This window comes from Neodiprion pinetum, chromosome 5, assembly GCF_021155775.2.
Source record: "Neodiprion pinetum isolate iyNeoPine1 chromosome 5, iyNeoPine1.2, whole genome shotgun sequence".
NCBI lineage: Eukaryota > Metazoa > Arthropoda > Insecta > Hymenoptera > Diprionidae > Neodiprion > Neodiprion pinetum.
Window position 1 is genome coordinate 35,501,122 of NC_060236.1, and position 23,743 is coordinate 35,524,864.

Genomic DNA, 23,743 nt, shown 5'->3' on the forward strand with positions numbered 1-23,743 from the left:
CGAATGTTGAAATAAATTTGTTTACAAATATACACGCTTGTAAACAAAAAATTTTGGAATTTAAATTCAAAAATATGGCCACGAGCTCGAAACTATCAACAAGTTTCAAAGATTGTGACAAAATTTCAAGTCGATCGGATAAAAATTGATCGTGGAATCTGCGCCACCGGATCGAAAACGTGGTCGTTCGCTACTTATACGCGCCATGCCGCCATTTTATTATTACTTTCGATGAGAAAAATCTAAAATGTGCTTGAAACTATAGATAATAAAGCCCTCAAACTCAAATTGCTCCAAGTGTTTTCATTTTCTTTAAAAGAAAAAACTCGTAAAAATACGTACGATTTTAGATCGTCCAAGCCGTACCCCCCACCCCTCAATTTTGAACAGCAGTAGGTACAAAGATAAACCTTTATCCAGGAATAATCGACGGTTTAATGGGCCTAGACTGAGCTACTCACCCCACACGCGTTCCAACGTTCCACCCTGCCGGGTTAGATTCTAATCTCGCTCACATATCACGACTCATATTCGCTGGGTAACTACAGAAGTTCGCCCTTACCGTGGCCCTTGATTTTCCTGGCCTGTAATCGCTTGTTGAATATTACTTTTCATCGAATAAGCGCACGTGCCTTATGCACCGGTTTATTCCAATATGGGAATCGACTTGTCTTCAATATCGCTTTACGAAAAAACAAAATGGCCACGCTGCTACAATATTCGAATTCAAAAACGCGGCGTGTAGAGATGAAACGAATAAATATACGTATAACTTCGTATAGATCCTAGTTCCAGGATGCGGATATTACGGTAGGTGGATGCAGCGGAGGATGTCGGAGGATGCCAGAGGCACGGAGGCTTAACATACTTTTAAATTGTGCCCTTTGAAATGCAGAGCATAAGGCGCTTTCGTTTACTAGCTTAAGCTTACACGCTGATTAAGACGTCCGATACAATTAGGTCTTTGGGGAGAAGAAAAGAACCTCAAAAGGTGCTGAGGAAGATGGGAAGGCGTTTCATTGCCGAGTTATAAGGGAGCTGCAAATACGCCACCGTCGTCAAAGTGGAATTTTAAAACTCTCGCCAAAATATTTTCCGGCATATTTCTTACATGCGTTACGCGCTTTCGCTCTTCTTCGAGATTATTCAATCGGGATATCGGCCAAACTGCCCGATAGTTGCGAAAAAAAAAAATGGCACTGCAGAAAACTGCAAATATTCTTTCATTCTGACAAATTTCTCGTTGAGAACATTCGCCTTTTCTCTCCTAACCCCCGTCCGATTCACCAAGCGTCAAAGAATTTAATCGCATTCTCGCAATACGTCGCATCAATGCATGAATGAACGAGATAAGAATTTGAAGAAGAAAATAAAGGAAAAAAGAACCGGTAGGCACCCCTAAAAGGCAGCGTCCGCGTTGCTTGACAGTTGCCGCTGTGATCTTAATCTGAAGTTCAGTTCTCCGTCGAGGCGAGCGAATAAGAACAGCGGGTATAGAAGGGTAACAAAAAATAGAAATAATATAAAAATCCAACTCCATCGATTGAGTGGAAAGAGAAAACCGTCAGACCATCCGTCCATGGAAACGATCCACAGTCAACCAAGCCGACCAGATCGCGACACTCTGAATAATTCATGATGGAAGTTCCGCTGCTACTGGCGAGCCTCTTAGCTCCCCCCCCCCCCCCCCCCTTTCCCCTTCCCCGGCCCTTCCGCATGATCTTTTCCCCTTTGGATTTCGGTCTGCGATGATATTCTTCGCGGTATTTTGACAAAAACTTTGGGATTTGTACGATGCCGGTACGAAATTAAATTCCCAATATCGCTCCGCGGTTTTGTTTACACCTTATAACGTTCGTAAGTAATCCGAGGTATAAGGACACGGCGCGGCGGGCAGGCCACTTGTGTCCCTCGTGAGAGAATCTTGTGGGCATACTTGAAGTGCGGCAGGAGGGAAGTAAAGAAAGGCTTGAAGAGATGGCGAGGGAGGGAGGGAGGGAGGGAGATCTTCGGGCGACTGGGTTGGATTGCATCGAGTTAGCCGCATCGATACTCAGCGTGAGATTCTGCCATCCTACACCTACATGAGAATTTACGGGTCAAACTTTCTTGTGTGTACGAGGTATAATAATCGTACGGAAGAATTCGTGTAGAAGATTGCGGTGAAATTTGACCAGCTGCATTACTGCCACTCAAATATTTGAAGTAGAAACGTAAGTTAAATTTCGCCAGAAGACTGACTTTAATTTTTCAATCTATAAAAGTCAGTCTACGCGTTACCTGTATTTTATGTATCATTTGCATGTTACGCTTTGTGAAACAGAAGAATCCTGGGCGGGGTGAAAAAAAAAAAATCTGCAGACACCAAAGTAAAATCTCCACCAACTTGGTAGTAACCGTCGCTTAATGTAGTGGCTATGTATTTCAGATATTTATCTTATCGTGAACTATGTATTCAATATCGTCGACGAGACTCACTCTTGATTCAGAATGCATAGCCGCCAATACATCCTTAATTGATAGAAGCTCTAGTGTCGCTACAGAAATGTTACAAACAAATATAACACGGGATATGAATAATGAAGAAACAGCTATCAAAAACAGAATCGTCATGGCATACGAAGGAAACAATGACAATGAAGAAAAAAAAAGAAGAAACGACGCTATTAGCAATATAGGATACAACATGATGGTACGAAGAAGTTGAAGTTTCTCAGGCCGTTCATGTTTCACGGTGGTTGATATTTCATACAGAGTAGCCATCTACACCAAATATCGCCTCCAGGTATTGTTCGTGCATTATTGGTCGGGGTGCCCTTGAACATCACGTGTGGTTTAGCGGCCCGGGCATCCTGAATTTGCAAAGATTTTACAAGGCTTCCCACTACGACGCGCGCAGTTTGACTGCAACCCAATCTGCTGACTGGTATTTCGATGTGAACTATACACAGAATGACAAGTTCGATGACAAAACGCGTTGGAAAGCTGCAACCGATTTCGGGCGCATGGGTGAAAGTTTGCTCGATTATATTAGATCCAGTTAATTCGAATGTTTCAAGAGTTCTCAAAGCCAATTCCAGAGTAGAAATGAGGCAATTTCTGTTTCCCTCTTTGCATAAAATGTACATTCCTTGACCATTGGTCGCGGGAACGGGGCGAAATATCTGAGACTACAACGTTCCAGATTCGATGTGGATTCAAGAATGAATGTCTTCATTGTTCCATCGTGAGAACATCAGAGTCGCGTGCCTTGGCGTAAATTCGATGCAATTAAGTAAGCGATACCATCTGTACTCTACATTTAATCAGTGTTCAGGGTAAACCGCGTGTCCTGAAATCATGTTCATCTCACACAGACGCAGCAACGAAAATCGAAGGAGGATTGTCGGATAGATTGTTCATACACCCTAGTCAAATGAGTTTCCCTGGTAGATACCACGGTGAGGATATTAACATTCCTTGCGAAACGAAAGGTACCTTAGCTATTACCATATCTACCTACGTAGTAGGACTTACAGTTCTAGGTTATAATACGCGAGAAGAGTGAGTAAACCGAGAAAGGTAAAAGCTATCAGAATTATTCCATCGAGTCATTGGGACTTATGCTACTTATGGGATTACAATGGGCATTAGGTTCAAAGCCCGGCTCGTTGGTGCAGGTGACGTGTAGGGACGTTGGTTCCTTCGGTGTATCTACGATAAGCCACGAGTATCGTTCCTGTCGGTTTGTCGAACCGGACCAAAGTTGGAACACCGTATCCGCTTGACGCTCGGGGAAATCATTTATAAAGAAACAGATTTTTATTCCAGGTCGTCGGGGAGATTTAGGGTGACTGGAAGTGGTCCGGGGTATATTGCGGAGGAGGAATGATGCCGGAACGAGACAGGCCGAGATTACGCCTCCTAGCTGCTACCCGTGGACCACGAATTCGAGGATCCAGACTGCTTAAATCTAACCCTCAGCTGGATACGCGAAGGAATTTTTCTCAGCGAATTTTTACCTAACGAGGAATCCCGCCTGTTAAACACTTCGCTGAGCCCGGTGTAGCCGCCTCCTCAAGGACCTTCGCTGCGAGGAGGGATCCTTGATACCAGGATATTTTCCCTGTAATTAATTTAAGAGGGCCCTTCCATGGTTCCGCTCCGCTACGTCGGATCCCCCTACCTGCCAACCGTCTCGCGACGACGTTTATTCCTTTTTTCAAATTCTACGCCGTTATTCTCGTCATTCTCACCTGCGGGATCAATTGACCCATCGACTTTCGAAATTAAGAATCTCTGACAGTTTTAGTCCGCCTGTGTTGGGGGGTGGGGGTTTCTACCGATGAGCAGCTTTCGGCGACAAGCTGCACAAGACTATCCGGGTGAGTTTGCACAGTCGGTATTCGAGAGCGGACAGAGGGAAGTTCGAAAGTGTCGTAGTATTATAGTAGGTATTGTAAGACGGTGCTAAGCGCGTGTTGCTAAGAAGGAGCGAACCCTGCTCGGGTAATCCAAGATTTATCTCGTCGGCTTGAAGCCTGGTCCCCCGAAGCGTTGGGTAGGTATGGGATGAAAAAGTACTCGCGTATATTTACTTTTCTCACTTACGCTGCAGCAAACGTTTCGGACCCTATCGGATTTTCGGATTGTTTTTATTTTCTCACGGCACGCAGCACGAGTACAAAATCATCGTTGACGATGAAATGGCGGTTGAAATTTAAAAAATAATCCCAGTCGCTAGCAATGCAAAGATTATTCAATCCTATTCATGTTTTCTTTTATTTATACCATCAACTGAGACGTTCGGTTTACGCTTATACGTTCAAAAGTCGCTCTTCGGTTATAGCCAAAGTAATTTAAACGTGTATTTTATAATCCTTAGCGACGTGATAAACGATCAGGTCTTGATAGGAACCCTGCACAGCCGACAACCTTGCTTAAAGTAAAATATATGGCACCTTTAATTACGAAGAGATTTTGAACGAGACTGGCCAGAGTATTACTCAGTGTCTATATAGCACGGTGTTCGTTCCGATGCTCGTTGTCGGCGAGAGCAAATCGCGGTAAGGGGGAGTAAAGAGGGTATTCGGGATCTGAGATGCATAATTCATGGGGTGTGAGAAGATACGATATGATCCAATATGTGCCCTCTTCCACCTCGCCTCGCCTGCCAGGGAATTGGCACGGGGGAAACTCGGGATACTTTTTCTAGCGCTAAGCTGCTGAAAATTGCGTCTCAAATTTTTTTGTAATTTCGAACAATTTTCATAACCCATCATTATCATCGCGATTCCTCGTAAACCATACGTCGCAACTACGGCTCGGCGTATTAACGGGAGTTTGCTGAATCCAGGTATATTCGCAGATGCTTACACGTGTTCTACTTGACATGCATTTTGTCTAGAATTGCTCCAGGACGTTTAATCGCGGTGAACGAGCGAATAAAGAATACCCCATCTACAATTTCAGAGCGCCTATTGCAGGACAGGTACAATCGAGTGATCTTGAATTTACATTTCAAGACAGATTCGCGTCTTTGTGGAGTGTGGAACACAATGTAACTCGGGTAAGTAATATATTATGATGCCGCCGCTGCGGGCGGAATAAAAGTGCGCGCACGTGTGCATGTGTGTGTGTGTGTGTGTGTGTGTGTGCGCGTGCGTGTGTGTGTGTGTGTGTGTGTGTGTGTGTGTGTGTGTGTGTGGGGATGGGGGGGGGGTATAAGACTAACTTCCCATAAGAGGAGGTGCGCTGTGTGCAGACTTTCAAACGAGAGTATAGCATGAGAGGCTTCTTCTTCCCCCGAGAGTCTTCGCGAGACAGATAGTGAGTCCCATCGTGCAAGGTTCTAGAAGGCCCAACAGCCGACGACCAGTCGAAGGAATTAACACACAATGAGATAGTTTTGTTCGTACAATCGCTTGGTTATTCGCTGAATCAGTTTCAACTCCTGGAAGCTATGCTACCCCGCCAAACACCGACGACTCTCCGTGCTACGAAATAACCACACTTTCACACCGCAAACACATCCAGTATTATGCGAAGCTCCGACACTGGGTGTTCGGGGAATTCTGATATTGTGGCACAGAAAACTATTAATCCTTGTCCGATTAATAAACATTGGCGATACCGATGATGATCAATAAACAGGAATCCTTGTCAACAGTTTCGCGATAATGAGCTAAGGGGGGTGGGGGGTACAGCTTGAATGGTCTAAGATCGTACCTATTTTGAGAAGTTTTTTCTTAAAGAAAATAAAAACACTTGGAGCAATTAGAGTTTGAGGGCTTTATTATCTATTGTTTCAAGCACATTTTAGATTTTTCATGGCACGTATAAATAGCAAACGACCACGTTTTCAATCCGGTGGCGCAGATTCCTCGGTCAATTTTTATCCGATTGACTTGAAATTTTGACACAATCTGTAAAACTTGTCTATCGATTCGAACCCGTGGCTAGATTTTTGAATTGCAATCCCAAAATTTTTTGGTCGAAATCGTACATATTTGAAAAAAAATGTTTTCAACATATGAACTACGTGCTCGAACCCGAAAAGGTATTTTCAACTCGAAAAAAGGTTTCTATCTGGTACAAGTTGGACACTGATGTCAGGAGATGCGCCACCGCAGAAGCCCTCAAGGTCGGAGTCGTTCGATACTTATATACGCTATGCCGCCATTTTGTTATTGAATTCAATGAATAAATTCTAACGTACTCTTAAAATTACAAATAATAAAGCCCTCAAATTCAAATTGCTCCAAATGTGATAGTGTTTTTTAAAAAAAACGTCCTAAAAATAGGTATGATTTGGGACCCCCCCCCCAAGGGAGGTTACGTAGTACGCCGATGTGATTGAATTCAAAGATAGCAAAGGGCGTTTAGGAACGGCGAGATCTGATCTTGAGATTTAAAACAACGTTTACCAGGCGCGCGGATTCAAGGCAAAACGACTTTGAAATTGCAGCCATCCTGCAGCTTCTTGCTCTCTCTCCGCAGGTCCCGGCTCGAGCCGGTCCATTGTGCGGGACCGCATTGATAAATTATCGAATAATTGTCAAATACGATGAAACAAAAACACCCGGTGACGAAAACTACAGTTAGACCGAGAGGGAGGGGATCCCGTTTGTATAACGAAGGTGGGTACAAAATTGTCCGTGGAAGGAGTTAATTGCCGTCACAACAATTCGAATCACCGCCGCGCTTACAACCCTCGTCATCGTCATCGTCATCGTCATCCGCGTAGCATCGCTTAGTCTACAGGAGCAGCCTCCCATCGTACGAATGTTACCCGATGCTCTTTGAGCCCTTTTGGAAGTGGTTTACGCCACTGGGACTGTTGGGTTACCGCTTAAGAAGCGGGAAACCAGATGGAACTCACCAGAGAGAGTGGGTTGGGTTACACAAATCGAGATACTTGAGCAGTAATATATCTCTTTCATGGATATAACTTTACCTACGTGCAAAGTCCATATTCAGTTTTGTCAAGCCCAATTACAGGTTGATCTCTGCGGCACCGGTGTGCGGACAACGTCAACTGGCTTATTGTGAAAATCTTCCATTCGCACGAGTCACTCAACGCAACTTGTTCGCTCGTGACAAATCTGAATTTAATTTGTCGCTTGGCTAGATTACGCGAGCCTGATCGAGGCTATCAAGTTACATTCGAAACCCTAGACTAATCGAGACCAGAGGATACGAGACACACAATATATGGGGGAAAACCGTATGGAAAGTCAACAAAATCTCGTGACACGAGGAAACTATTTAACCTTTTAATTTAGCAGCGGTAGCAGTTTTTTGTAAGCGAGCAACGAATGAATCCGACGGTGAAACGCGGGGAGATTCTTGTCAGAAAGCGATGAGCCGTGATAAGCGACGATAAATTCCTGAAAAGCCCGCTTAGAATTAGAAAAGGATAGGTGTAGAGGCGGAAGAGAAAAGGAAATGGACGATGAGACGACGGTGTTGGCAGTCAAAAGGTGCGAGAAGCACGAGGAATTTTTAGATAGAAACGTTCGCCCAACTAATTGATCCAGACAGGCGGCTGCAGGCTCGGTGACGGCGGTAGGGAGGCGAAACTTTTTTCTTTCTTTTTGCCGCCTTTAACATAGCCGGCCTCGCACCGAAAGCACTAAACTCTTTAATCAGCAATTGAATTTCACACAGCGTAATACAAGTGTATGCTTTTTTCTCCCCCCCCAACCCCCGAAACGGAATCGTGACCGGCGCGAAAACGGTCAGGGCGACAAGATTAAAAATCCTCTAATTACTTAATCGGGTTAACTCGGCAGGGGGGAATAGCCGGGAAGGTGGAGTGCTGCCGAGGGACGTGCCGACAAGGTTGAGAGAACCGATGAACTCTTTCGCTTTGATTTCAAAATGCCACTGGCATCACACGATCGCCCTGGAGGACGAGGATCGCGTCATTCGGCGCTGATTTAAACCGATTAGAATTAAACCGAAGCTTGGCGTATTTGAACTTCTGGCAAAGTATCTCGAAGAGAAGGGACGGTAGTCGAGTTGCGACTACAACGCAAATCGCGGAGTATTCCACGAAGCGCGAAGCCGAAGCCGAGGCTGATAGAAAGAGATAAAAGGTTAGACAGTGACAAACACCTTCGGCTGGCTGTGATTTCAGTTAATTGTCGTCAGAGCCATTTCTCACTCCTCGAACTGGGGAATCGTAGTCAGTCGACGTTGCGGTGTTGTAAATATCTCTATGGGCGCCTGTTACGACGTCGTGTCATAGGGCCAACGGAATTTACTCGAGTGTATTTTGTTTTTAGCTTTTCGTTCGGAGTGGGTACCTAACGCGAAGGGAGAAAGCGACGCTCGTCCGTCATTTCACGTCTCGATTATAGGTGCGTAGTTTAACCAACGGTGCGGAATATTTCACCCCGAGTAATGACGAAAATAAAATTATTGCTGCGACAGAATTGATCGTTGACGCAATAACTGATTCGACCGATGGAATTAAAAATCCGGAAAAAATATTTCATTCCTTGATAACACAATTGAACAAAAAAATGGTGTTTTTTTCCGAGTTTCGATTGACATGAATGAATTTCGATTCCCTACATCGAGTAATAAACAAAACTTTTCTTTATTAGTTATAAAGTTTATTTTTGTCTTTCTTACGTTGATGAATAAGTCTTGAAGTTTTTTGATTCATAGCTAATATGGATGCCTATTCGTAAGGAAAAGGAACACGTTTTCACCAAGATGTGATGGACTTTGCAGTTATTAACGCTATCAGGGGCAGTGCAATGAGAGCGTGATGGGAGATTACGTTTGGGGTTTGATACAAGAAAGCCCTTACGAAAATAGAAGAAGTACGAAAAATATTCATTTTTAAACTTTCTTTATCAATTATTTTACATTTGTCGTTTATTATTAATTACTATTTTCGAATAAAAGTCATTTGAATGCAAAACTGAAGTTTGTTTTGTTTCTATTTACAATGAACGTTTGAGAAAATAAGTCAGTTTTCCTTAAATCCGAAATATCGTTCTGGTTTCTACAAAAACAAACTTTATCTGACAAAAATATTTTTCATCTATCAATTACGTAGAAGAAATCAAAATTAGACATCGAGAACCCAGAGTCAAAATTCGTGTTGATCGGTGTAATGACACGTGTAGAATGGTTTTTCGATGGTGCATTAAACGGCGAAATTCTTCCACTAAAGGCATCTGCAGTGAACCTCGGATGATACTTGAAGCAGAGGAATCTTTTCAAAGATGTCGTGGTTTGTCCGGCATAACTCTGCACAGGATGAGGGTCTTTCCTCGCCCTCTTACTCTCCATCCACCTATCCACCTATCTACTCGTCTCTCGTAGTCTCATTCAACGTCGCACTGCAGAGTCGTAAGCGCGAGAGTCTGATAAAACCGCGTAGGGTCCGAGGGGAGTCAACCGAGCAATCTTATTTTGAGCCTCTAATAATACCTTCGCAGGGCCATAGGCTCAGCGATGTTTTTACGGCAAATCGCTCTGTATGTTTATACCTTGGTATACATGTATATAACATATTACACACCGAATGGACGTACGAATATGCGCGCTACATGTCCCGGTATACGTATGTACATACATTTCCATGGGGAAGAAACGTAGGCAAACGAACGGGAGCCACGGAACGACTCACGGAATATTGTCAAATATCTACGTCGTTAAAGCGAACACGCCCCCAACGTTATGTATATTCTACGTCTTGCGTAGTTTGACCTAATACCGGAGTATCGTATTTGCGCAGTTCATGGAAACCAATTGTCACGAAGGATGAGAATTGGTATAGGAGAAAGATGTATCTCAATGTTTGAACTCAAGCACTGCATGGTCAGTTTTTTTTATTATTAACGTATAAACGGCGGTACGTGTGGTGGGCAAGAGGGATGGTTGAGATGAACGACGTCTCCTTAGCTTCAACGTCAGAGACTTACTTCACGTTGAGTGTCAAAGATGTCCTTTAAGTCCTGCGGGACAATATCGCGTAACTCACGGTAATGATAAAGCTTAAGCTCCGGGTTGATTTACAATCTTTCTGCCGACGCTTACGACCCGGGCGAGAAATGCATTTGGCGTAATAACGGGTCAAGGGTGAAATGAGATGTCGAGGAGCCGAGGACGAGGAAGTTCGGAGAATCGGTCACCACGGGCGCGAATCCGTATACGTTCAGGATTTGACATTGGCAAGGTTTTTTCAACGTCAAAATTGGAAGAAAGAAAACAGCAGGAAGAGTCTGACAAAATTGCCGCGTGCGTTGAAGGTGCCTACTTGCCGTACACGCGTGTCATGGGCGACGAGCGCGTGTTTCCTTTCGCGCCAATAAACCACGAACCACAGCGTATACATATACAGAACTGATGTAGCCAGCTGAAGTACCTACAAATTCGTGACCGCGAAACGCTGCTTGGCCGTCGAGAATCCCGGTTTGGACCTCTCTGATGTTGACAGTTCAATTCAAACTTTGCCATTTTGCGGTCAGAAATATTAGCCACCTAACCACAGGGCTACGGTACCCATGCTCTACGATCGGCGAGTGACAATTTTATATAATAAACTCGCTGACCATCTGCGATCCCTCATCATCCCCGAACATTTGAGCTTCGCGCAACGTGTGTTCAGTGTTGTCGAAATTTATAGATCATTTCATGCCATCGGAAAGTGACAACGGCGACAGATTTTACGAAGAACCAGATGGAATGCTTATGGAAATAGGCTCCCGGTCGAATTGGCTGGATTTTCAGTATGTTACAGTGCATATCCTCCCGATCAAAAGTTGCCACGGTCACAAATCGGAAAAATCAGTAGTTTCCGAGATACAGGCTTCGGAATAGAGGTGTACAGATTGTTTGATATCTATGGATTTCCTGATTTTCATGAATTATAAAGCTTCAAGGGGACTTGAAATCAAACGAGTCACTCCAAAAAATTGCACGGTGGATTCTCAAAGATAGGCAGAAGGCTGTGATTGATTCCATCGATGCATTGATTCCATCTATGAACTCGCTGGTATACCGGAAGTATGTGCAACGTCAGATTTCGGGCGAAGAACGAGACCCTCCGGCTCTTGCAATAATCGATGTGTCTTGTTTTTCACGCGTCTGCAGAGTCTCTGCGAATCGGCTGCGCAGTTTTTGAGTGATATATTTGATTTTAGCCCCCCTTGAAGTTTTGTAATTCGTAAAAATCGCGTAATCCATAGATATAAAAAAATCCATCCACCCCCCTTCCGAAGCCTCTAATCTCGGAAACTACTGATTATTGGGACTTGTGTCCATGAGAACTTTTGATCGGGAGGATATGTACTACACATACTGAAGATCCATCCGATTCGACCGGAAGCCCAATTGCCATAAGGATTCTGCGGGGTCCTTTCACGAGTTAAACCGACCAAAGAGCAACCCTTGCGAAACGATCAGACCATGGTGGACACCTCTTCATTAGTAGCAGGAAATCAGGGAGAGCTTAGAGCACTTCCCTGCGTTAGAGAAGACACGCCATGCAGCGGCTGTTGAACTCACGAGTCAACGTTCCAAAGGAGAGAACGAATAGACGAAGATTCGGAAAAACTGCAACTTTGTAAGGAAGGACTTTGATGAACGGGTTTGAAGCGTTGCTGGGACTGCACGATACAGTGACAGGCGAGGGACAATGCTTGCCTGACGTTTGATTCGGCGGATATTAATATGCGAGCTGGACAACACCGCAGCCTCTACATCCCTCGAAGCCCGTCATCCGAACGACCATTTAGTGATTTCTGTCACGAATCAGAAGCTCTGGCAGCGCCGTCTCACATGGCGGTAACGCGTTCACATACCTATTGCCATACGCGTCTACCTGTGGTAGGGTTAAAAGTGCATACATACCTACAGTGTTCTTCGTCAACTGGCCAAAGTGAGTGAAACTTTTGAATCTAACGTCAACGCAACCCCAAATGAATCGATAAATGTAATATGGTTGAACGATGCACGGCTAAACGGTATGCCAGTCGATCGTGGCAAGAAAAATAAGTTTCCGCATAGCTCGTGCAGCTTGAATTGCAGAAATAGCTGGCAACTGTAATGACAGAATCTAGGAGCGGTGCAATCGCGTCTTTTTTTTCGGCTAAATATCCGAGAGTTCGACGAGTTCAGAGGATTGCCGAGAAGGACTCCTCCCTTCGAGGTGGAAACAGCACCACGCCCTCCTCCGAGGTTCCTCCAAGTTCCTCAGAGGAGAAGACGCGTCTAGTCGGAGGCGGAGCTTCGGTGGATCTATTTCTAGTCTGTTGTATTCGGGCGTCGCGGCGCCTCTCAAGTCTCGACGGAGAGGTAGGTACGTAACCGCGAGATTGCTCAGCACGGAGACTCCGCCTTTGCAGCCCGAGTTGGTCTCAGCTTTTCTCGACCTTTACCAAGTTGCGATAAAAATGTTCCCAGTCTTTCGGTTACTGTATACCGTGTGGCAGGTTGACGTACACGGGTGGAGTTGTATTGCTTACCATACTATGACTATACTGCGCAGGCGTTTTGGTGCGGTTCAATTCGGTTCACACTCGGAGGATGTATAAGTTCATGTCCGACCGAAACTGATTTTTCAGCCGAAACCGAAACCGAAACCGAAACCGAACTTTCGGTCTTGCTCTATGTTTCGGCTGAAACCGAAACCGAAGACGAAACATATTAAAACATTTAAAATTACGATTATTTACTGAAATTTACTGTTTTTTTAACATTTATTAACACATAAGAAAAAGTGTTTTATATATATATATATAAATTAGGGTGTGTCATTTTAGGGCGACATTTTTTTTTTTTTGCTCATCACCCGTAAAGTCTTTAGTTCGCATCTAACAACAAATCCTCGCGCAAGGGAAGCGCTGTCAAAAAATATTTAGAGGTAGCTCAACGGCATTGAAGTTTTCCCATTTGATGAAAATGGGAAAATTGTTTTTTTTTTTTTACTATTATTGGTTCTCCCAAGTCTGATTAAATCGTACGGTATTTTCATATAAAAGAAAAAAACGAGCGGTAAAAGGAAAAGAATGAGTCGAGATGATTGACTAGATAATTCTTGCGAGCTATATTCTCCTATTCCCTCATAGCCAACCAAAATTATTAAGTAAATAAAGATCACACAATATAATAAATTAATCATAGCATTTACTTAATCGTTTGTTTGGGAAACATTGTTAAGATAAGGATATAGCACGTAATTCACCAACAGTTACATATATTAAATAAACCTGCGAATCCAAGTAAAACGAAATCCAATATAACCACTTTCATATGTCGTTTAGAAATAAAACTCAACAAAATAATGTTCAATAACAAGAAGTTTAGATAATTTGATGAAAATAAAACGAAGTACTAATAAAAACAAAATAAATACTTACCAAATCACTCAATCGCAAAACATAACCTCAACTCACGATTAAATGGACAGTGGCGAGCAAGCACGAGTTAGCTGCGAAGTTTAGCGAACAACGCACGAAAATTCACGAACACTCGAGTTTCGGCTATATTTTGGCCGAAACCGAAACTAAGACCGAAACTAGATTTTTTGGCCGAAACTGGCCGAAACTGAAACCGAAACCGAATCTCGGTCGGTCATTAGTATAAGTATGCTGGATGAGTATCCAGCCTTTGCAGGGATACGCGAAGAGAGACGGCGGAGTTGTAATTGGGTTCCTACACCGAAAAAAATTTTATGTAGCTTTTACATCTCCTGTGGTGAATATATGGACAGCACTTTTTTGGTGTCAAATCTGCATCGATTGTGGTAGACCTACCTAAGCGTGCTGTAACTCTCGTAATCGGATTTGTAAATCTTGCCACAATTGCTGTAGATTGAACTCCAAAAAAGTGCTATCCACATGTTCACCACAGGAGATTTAACATCTACAATATTTTTATTTCCGTATATTATAGAGGATAGAGGTAAGGAGGACTGTCTCCGTGTACAGAACGTGTCCATAAAATAGAGTACAATTGAGATGAGGTTGCTGTAGCAAAAGTTCCACAAAGCGCCAATCATACTGAAGCCTTGTTGCTTATTAACGCCATTCTGGTGACTTATTGAACCACTATTTCACGGAGACTACGTAAGGAGCAGGAATTCCATGTACCTATACGAATAGCTGCCTGAAATAAGATGGCACTGGTGTTCCGTATGCACCGAAAACAGTGGAGGAAATATAAGGTGGCAGTGAAAACTTTCTACGAATCACATTGCAAGGTCATCGATTAGTCGATCTTGGGCATTCCTGCAACCAATGACTCTCCGGTGCAAAACGAACACTAGCAACGCTAGTAGTAGGTACTAAAAATAAGCCTAATGTGTACGATTACTGTAACAACTTTTGTCAATTCGCCCATTTGAGTTCCTGCGCCTTGAGTAGTCTCCATGCACTATTTGTCGCTTTTTGGTGAACACTTTTCTAGTCGAAAATCCGTATTATGAGATGCTTCTCGTTACCACTACCTTCCATGGTTTCTATATATTCGCAATCGTGTGATGTCTATTCGCCCGTCATTATACCCATCGCAACGCGATCTTCCGGAAAAGGATCTGAAGTTATGTACATACGTATATGGGTACGATGACCGTTTGACGCGAAACGGCAGAACCGCCGGCAGCACTGACGTATGACAGTGGAACAGAATTGTTGAAAAATACTCGTTAAAACATCAAACATTATACGCCGACTGTACCTGCGTCCTGCCGAGATACCATGGAGGTATACGTATGTAGGTATGTTTTCACCTGATACAGCCGGTGTGCGATGCACCCAACCACAGGGTGATCGACATTCACGCGTGTCCGACGTCTGCCACTCTCTAAATAAATTGTACCGGACAAATTGTGACGACGGACGTATTGACATCCCAAGTTAGTTTAAACGATCCGCACTTCGATCTACGACTAGCGGTAGGTACACTCGCTTCTCTATATATCTTATATTATCCAATTTTAACTTTCAGCTGGCACCTTTACCTGGTATAACGATGCTGGCACCTCGGGGTCGTTAAATACCCCGACCGAAAATTGCTTTTTTTTTCCGGGTATTCACTCAAGTGTATTTTACAATATATAAAAAAGGCCACAACAACGATTTTAATGGATCCCAAGGTGCTAGCTAAAGTTTAAAAATTCTTAGATCACTAACGACTCCAAGATACCGGCTAAAGGTTAATTTCTCACGAATCCTCTGCAATTATGCTCGAATTCATCACCCATTCGCAACCACGTAGGTTTTTTTACCACGATTCCAGGAGGCATCGTTTTGCAAGACTCCTGAATGATCCACACAAGGATGCGACATTAGGAGGCGTGATTTCTCCGAATAATATGACCAAAAAATATGACATAGATGATCTATCCGTAGAGTGCACGTCATGCGGGTGTGAAAAAAAAAGAAAAGGTAGTATTCGTTATAAAATCGACGTAAATACAACGGGGTTTACAATAAGCACGTATGACGGCCGTCCGCGCAGCCCTCGGCGACCGGGCCGAAGCCGAGCGAGCGGAAAATCGCTTAGTCCTCATTGATATTCTTAGAGCACGCCAACTGCGGCCTGGATTTACTAGCACGTCGTACAAATTATTTAGTAATCAAATTTTCCACCCCTACAGACACCTCTTTCTCTCTCTCCCGTTCCCTTTGATTCTCTTCCTCTTTTTTTCCCCCCATCCATCCTCCCCATCATCGTCATCCTCCCCCTCCTTTTCCCCCATCCTCGTCCGCCTCTTCGCCCCATCCAAACCTCCGGGCAGAGCTGGGAAAGGAGGGCAGCGAGTAACAACCACTTTTACGATGATTTCTCTATTTTACGACAGCGGCGTGAGAAACCGTTTAGCCACCCTGTTGTCTGCGTCCCCGAAGCACCATTTTTCCGAGCGTTAAATTTTCCTTCATTCCCCCCCACCAACTTTTTCCGTACAAATAAAAATGATAGAAATCCTTTTCTTTTAATGGACAAATGAATAGAACGTAAATACGAAATACGCCGCGCATCGCACATACAATGGTACATCCATCCGTATCGTATAACGGATACGACACAAATATCGCAACAAAGAAAACTAGAATTGAAATATTTGCTGCGGCAGCTGTTGTATGACAGGGAACGTTTCAGAGCTCTTTTGAATATTTTGGAACGAGGTTATTCGAGTTACCAATTTCCTCACAAATATCGCAAACACTTCCACTACTCTATGTCGTATTCGAGCGTCCCTGTATCCGGTTTGTCGAGGTATCGAATGCATTTAAATATTGCTACCATGCCGGATTTCAAACGAACGTACATACACGCGTGTTTGACAAACAGCACATAATTACAAACTACGATATACCTGCATGTATCGAATGCCCCAAGCACGTCAAAAATTTGACGTGGACGAAAATAGCGTGAGGAAACATTCGGGACTATTTATTACAGTGCAACGGTATTCGTACGTGAATATTTCTTTCAAAAAGGACATCGGGGATAAGGAGGGTAAAATGCCTTTTACGAACATCTTTATGATATTTTATGAATAAGCAGATAGTATTAAAAAAGACGACATGTTGTGGAATCTATAAGGAATGTGAAAATAATAGTTTCATAATTTTGCTCGAAGAGTACCTTAGCGATAAACAAAAATTTGAGAAACAATAATTTTTGTATCACGAATTTATCGAGCATAAAATCAATCCATTGCATTTGTAAAAGCTGTTGACTCCCTTAGTAACATATTGAATTTTTAGAAAAATCAATGAAGTCAGATCTAGGGTGAAAATGATATCATATTTTTTAGTTTTCTTTATTTTTTTCGAAAAACAATTCAGACAGTTTCAGGATATTAATATTTTAATAATACCTGCTTATTCATAAAATATCTACGATGTTCGCAAAAGCCATTTTTACACTACTTATCCCCCTATGTTCTATTTCATTCCCTGTATGTTACTCGCTTTTGTCCTATTTTTCGTCAGCTCATGCAGACCTGAACGAATTATTTTTTCTTCCCGCGGACAATTAAACGAAAATCAGTCTAGCGAAAGACAAAAAATACCGCAGACGAATTTTTTAGTAAGAAACGTTAATAAACGGTTTCGAATGGCCAACACAGCAGCTAGTTAATGCTAAAATGTTTCTTGCTTTCTTTTCACAAATGTGTGAATTTATTTTACTTCCTTTTTTGTGTTGAATTAAAAAGGGAAATTCTGGAACGCGCGCGTCCGAGATAAATGGGGCTTGATCTTTCGGTAATTAAGATGAGCCGAAAAATAAACAGGCCGTTTTATCCCATTCGCTATCACTTCCCTACTTACTGACACAGCTGCGGGTCGTCGGGACGGCCAAATAAACGACTGGATAGATTTAAAAGCACACAACACTCTGAGCATATATATATATATATATATATATATATATATATATATATATATATATATATATATCGTGTACATGATATTGTATATATTGTGTATATATATATATATATACATATCTACGTCTCTCGCTGTCTAGTTTGATTGTTTATTATCACACGACGTGGTTACATTGTTTGAAAGTCAAGCAAACATCTGAGTTACCACCCGTGACACTATCCTTATTGACTGAGTAACAGGAAAAATGTAATTGTGCAGGCTGCTCAACCGACCTTTCATTTTTCATCTTTGCTTCCGACCAAAGTCCTAGTCTCCTTTTCTTTCGTCAATCCGTACCGATCCGTACCGCAGATAAGTTTTTTACGGATTTTAAATCAACGCCTTACAATAAATTGCCTACTCTGAAAGTGTTCCTGAATTTCAGACATAATATAACCTGCGGATGTTTATCCATTTGCTAACGAACAATTACACAACAATATTCAAGGGCTTATTTGTGACGATTCTCCAAGTTAGAAATGTTCCTTCAAATTTTTATTGCGATTTGGAAAAAAAAGACATTTTTTGTCGAGCATTTCTGGTAGGTCGTTTTCGGTTCGGCCAATCAAAGTCTTCCCTTCAATTTTGAATTCTCATCGAGTGAAAAAAATCAAATATAACCGATACAAGTACCGAGATTCGTTTATATTACATGACAAGAAACTAATACAGGGTTCGTACGCTTTTTCGAATCTAAAATTCACTGACTTTTCCAAGTATTTCAACCTGAAAATAGGATTTTTCCAATAATCTTTCAAGAAATATGACCCTGATTGATGACAATTTTTTTTACACGTTATTACTAATACTTTTAATATTATCTAGTAACTGTCTTACTGTCTGCCTATCAATTTACAAACAATAGTCTGGGATTTTGCGTCAGAAAAAAATGGAAGAAGGTTTGGTATTAGGTAATATGTACATAGAATGTATGAAGTTGAGCGACGCAACAAAATTTCGGGTGCAATCTTTTTTTTTCTTAAGATCGATAGTACTTTGTACGCATAAGGATGAGTTTATTTCTTCAACAAACTAAAAATTTCAATTTTATTTTTGCTGTGAGAAATTCACTGAATTTTACCCGTGTTACAGGTTTTCCTTGTGCGTGCGAACCCTGAAATAACAGAAAAAAATTTGGATCGCAAAGTATCCCGCAAAATCTTTATGGACATTGACTCCTAGGCGAATTGGCTGGATTTTCAGTATGTTCAAGTACTATCCTTCCGATAAAAAGTTCTCACGGACACAGGTCCCACAAATAGGTGGTTTCCGAGATATAGGCTTCGAAAGGGGGTGTACGGATTTTTTGATATCTATGAGTTAAGCGATTTTTACGAATTACAAAGCTTCAAGAGGGACTTGAAATCAAATATATCACTCAAAAACTGCACAGCCGATTCGCACAGACTCCGCAGAAACACAGGACAAGTCGATTATTGCAAGAGTCGCAGGGTCTCGTTCTTCGTGAGAACTGTGCCGTTGCACATACTTCCGGTAAACCAGCGAGTTCATGGATGGAATCAATGCATCGATGGAATCAATCACAGCTTCCTGCCAATCTTTGAGAATCAACCGTGCAGTTTCTCGGAGTGACTTGTTTGATTTCAAGTCCCCTTGAGGCTTTTATAATTCATGAAAATCAGGAAATCCATAGATATCACACAATCTGTACACCTCTATTCCGAAGCCTGTATCTCGGAAACTACTGATTTTTCCGATTTGTGACCGTGGCAACTTTTGATTGGGTGGATATGTACTACCACATACTGAAAATCCAGCCAATTCGATCGCTAGCCAATTGCCATAATGAATTTGCGGGATCTTTTTGCTTGGGAGAAATCCGTTCAAAGCCCATTTCCTGCAAGCGCGACCGCGTCAAGCCCACGCTCTCTGCGCATTCCCCAGTAGTTCCTCCACATCGCGACCTTATACAATCAGAGGTAATTCCCAAATAAGCCCTCACCGATATCCGGCGCCATTCACCCTTCCACATCGCGAACTACGTACGGAGAAACAAGATAAAGGTGTGCTGCACTCACGTCTGTAGGGTCTGCCTTCCTCCGGGGTCGACCTCTCGGTGTTCTCGGAGCCGGGTGTCGCGTTGGCGTCCCTGTCCTCGTCGTCGGGCGTCGCGCCCCGGTTTTGACCCTGCCCGACTCCGATTCCGCTTCCAGGCGGGGATCGGCTCGCAGACCCGGCTGGACTTTGGGGGGCGACTTCGCCGACCCCGGCCGTCGAGACTCCGCCGGCACCGCCGGCGACGCCGCTCGACGGCAGCGTCGGTGAGAACATGTTCGACATACTGGAGAGCGAGCCTATCGACGCCAATCCCGATGACACGGTCGTGTTCCCAGTTTCAACTTTCAGACATTTGCTGGGGGGCGCGAATGCCGACGGGCCGAGGGGCCGGAAGGCCCCGAAAGGTGACCTTGGGTCCAAAGGGTGGAGAAACTGCGCCGGGAAGTGAAGCATGTGATGCAGACCGTAACCCAAGGACGCCGCGGTGCTGAACGGCACTTGAAGATCTTTGGAATCTGAAACCTTAGATTCGAAAAACGAACCCCACTGTTCATTGCCACCCACAACCTCTCTCAGTATATTATTTTCTCTCCGAAATCGTTGATTATTACACTATGTATTTGAATTTTCGAAACGATACCATTCCTTTGTTTCGTTTGCTTATCTGTCCGCGCGTCGTTACTCTAGGTTATTTGATTGGCTTGCGTTTTTCTTTCAATGGTATTTCATTTTATTTATGCTACCGCGTATTCGAACGAAGAAATTTATCGTTTCGAATTTCGTTTGACTCGAGGCCACCAATCGAGCTGGAGAAGTTATTTCTTCAACGGCATAAAACTTCGGTCACGTTAGGTTTATTCTTGTTTAGAAAACTTAGTCATCCGAAAAACAATCCATGGTATTACCATCTTGAATCTTGCGAACCTTGATCTACTTCACTGATTGTGTCTCGTGTTCGTAGCAAAATCTGGTTTAACCGTACTGGTGCCCTCGAGCCGTCTGTCAGGCACTTGACAAAGATCGTATTTAAATAATAATTATAAGGTTTTGAAATATTGCGGGAATCCGTGAATGCACAGGATCAAACATTTTTGTCTTTCAATCTCCACGTGGTGCCTACAGATTGATGAACTGTTACTTAACAACTGGTGGAGAATTGATGAAAACTTGAATGAAAAAACATTCCTACGACCAAAACGAAACTCATCATCACACAAGAGTGAAGTTAATTTTTCCATTTCTTTTTTCGAACCCACTAGACTTCGTCACTGACTATGTACCGACACTCTGCAGCATTTCTGCAAACACTGAGTTTCACAACACTTTTTTCCATTTGCGTGTAACCTCTACATCATACTAGTTGATCAACCCTACTGCACGGTTGTAAATGATTTTGAAAGAATCAAAAGTACATATGAGAGAAAAAAATTTTGATCAAGTGCAAAATGTTCTTTTCTACTGGTTCCTCTGTAATACAATAGTTTATGTATTGATATTTTCCTTCGACGATTTGAGCCGTAAGATATTATCAACGAACATTTCTTGCCTTCTCTGCTCTGACTTTGACTTTGTCTCTATCTATTAGATTTTATTCTACTCTTGATTTTCAATTTTGTTATATGACTTTTCAATACGTCGACCAATAAACGTATTTAAGTTTCACCAAAGGCAACACTAACGTAATAGTCATGGCACTCTTTTTCACATGCGTTTTTGCAGCTTGGAAAACTATGCGGTTTTATCAAATAATTTCACCGATTTGGTTAGTTATTAACTACGTGAATCGAGCCCTCTCGATGTGAAAACCAGCTATTTTGTCATCAGCAATGGCGTTTAACAAAAAATCCGAACAAATATGTTGTCATCCGATTGAAATGAAAGACTTTCGTTTATATTCAATACGTGTTGCTGGACCGTCGCAACAAGTACGGAAAGAACCGTGCAAATGTGTAAGCTTTGTCAATAGTTTCGTTTTTCACTTATTGTAAAGAGAAAAATCTCGACTACGTTGTATAAAACGATACAAACACACGATCAGAAACTCAGCCAAAACGAACTAACACCAGAAAATGGGCTTAGTTTGGATAAAATCATACACAGAAATTAGGGTAAGAAACATCGTGCAGGATTTAAGTAAATAATGATAGCAGGACCAGTGAGTAGTTGGATTGTTTGGTATTCTTTTTAGTATATCTGTGAGACTAAGCTAAGCACTAGGCTAAGTTAGGCAAGGTAAGCTTTACGGAAAAAACCACTAACTTGTGGGTTGAAGGGTCTTTGCATTCTCGGAGCCTCTGGGAGGCCCCCGCCTTGTGAAAAAACGACCAGAGAAGGTGGTGTGAGATGATTCGGCACGTAAGCAGAGTTGTCCATCTAAAAAATAGGATTCCCCGCTTATTGTCTCAGCCCGAGAAAAGTTTTCGAGAAAGTAGATACCGCGAACGTGAATAAAACGCCTAGATGTACGGAGAATCCGTACAAACGATTCCCGCGCTCCGAGCCGCGGTGAAATTTAATTCAAATTTCGAACGTTACTGATCGTTTCCTACGCGTGACGCAAAACTGTCGGTTACCTGATCGACGACGTTCGACATCCAACTATAAGTAGAAGAATCGAAGCAATTGAATTGAAATCTACGACGTAGGTATAAATGGTATAGAATTAAATATTAAACCAAGTGAAAGGATGTAACGTTCGAAAGGGCGGAAAACTACGTTGTTCAAAATACTGGCCGACAGGAGCGAACGATCGTAAAAATATGGTAAATTATGACGCGCTCAATTTGAAATAGCTTAGCAATAAATAAATCGAAGATGTCACAAGAGTATAACACAGTTGTCACAAGGTGAATAAACAAAGCACACGCGGGAACCGGCGAATAACGTGTCGAGTCGCAGTGGCGCCGCTTTAGAACCGCGCGCGCTTCAGCGTACATAACCTCGAAATTGAGACGCGCTGTCCGGCTACCTTGGCTACGTTGTTATCGGCTGTATCATGAGCCCTCCGCGGGTTGCGAGCCAGGTATGGGATGGGAATGTAGGGTTATGTGTATGTGTGCGTGTGAGAAAGTGCCGGTGGTGGAGGTGGTTGCAGCTACGATGAGCTACCTCGTGGCCATGCCAGTGCAGACTGATTCAAGTAAACGAACTTACCCAGGAGAAACGAAACGGCGGCTCCCTCCTGCCTCCTACGGCCTTTCGCGTGCGGGCTGCGTGCGTGGGCACGACATGGCGGGTGCCCCCACCGACCTCGACACGCATGCGCGACCGACGCACACGCGACAACCATTGGCCTGCAACCTTTTCGCGCACGGAGACGTCCGATTCACAAATCGCCCGAAATCCTCACTCCGCGGTGTGCTCTCTTTTACTTTCCTCACGATGCGTTATCTTCGCCATCCCTCGATGATTGATGATCGCCATCTTCATCTTCGATCAACTGCCAGTTATCGACTAATTAGTCACAGAAACGCGCTTCGTTCAACCCTGTCATACTCGAAAGCCGTAAATTGTAACGCACCTTTGGTTGTCAGATCATTGTTACGGACGAACAATTCGAAACTGCATGGTTTTTGGAATTGCGTCACATTTGTAAAGTTTGACTTACGAAGTTACGACTTGAAAGAACATCAGAGTACGAATTCTAGACACCTATTATTGAAGAAAACAAAAATTAAGACAAAATATGTGCGACTTGAAGGAAGTGCAGTTCAACGGTAAATGAACGGGGATAGGTGGCACCATCTTGCGGAATGCGCCAGCAGCTTATTCATCTCTGCGGGTTTCTGTTCTGATCCTCGAACTCCACCAAGAGCTAGGCAAGTTACCATCGGTAAGATATT

The 23,743-nt window shown here is 43.0% G+C and overlaps 2 protein-coding genes across 10 annotated transcripts in view; one reads left to right on the forward strand and one right to left on the reverse strand.

The window, feature by feature from the left end:
* LOC124218892 (E3 ubiquitin-protein ligase Rnf220) overlaps positions 1-23,328 on the reverse strand; it is an 81,784-nt gene extending 58,456 nt beyond the window's left edge. For 2 of the 9 annotated variants that reach the window (XM_046625799.2, XM_046625792.2), the window contains exons 1-3: positions 23,055-23,323; positions 22,161-22,274; positions 19,922-20,447 (exon numbers count right to left, since the gene is read on the reverse strand). In XM_046625799.2, coding sequence (XP_046481755.1) covers positions 19,922-20,447; positions 22,161-22,274; positions 23,055-23,162 — 748 coding nt within the window. In that variant the 5' untranslated portion in view covers positions 23,163-23,323. Of the gene's footprint in view, positions 1-19,921; positions 20,448-22,160; positions 22,275-22,869; positions 23,023-23,054 lie in introns of those variants that run through there. The other 7 variants (XM_046625793.2, XM_046625794.2, XM_046625798.2 and 4 more) reach the window with 7 other exon arrangements.
* LOC124218891 (metabotropic glutamate receptor 7) overlaps positions 23,142-23,743 on the forward strand; it is an 83,658-nt gene continuing 83,056 nt past the window's right edge. Inside the window, exon 1 of the mRNA XM_046625790.2 lies at positions 23,142-23,733. The gene's annotated coding sequence lies outside the window, so the exon portion shown is untranslated. The remainder of the gene's footprint in view (positions 23,734-23,743) is intronic.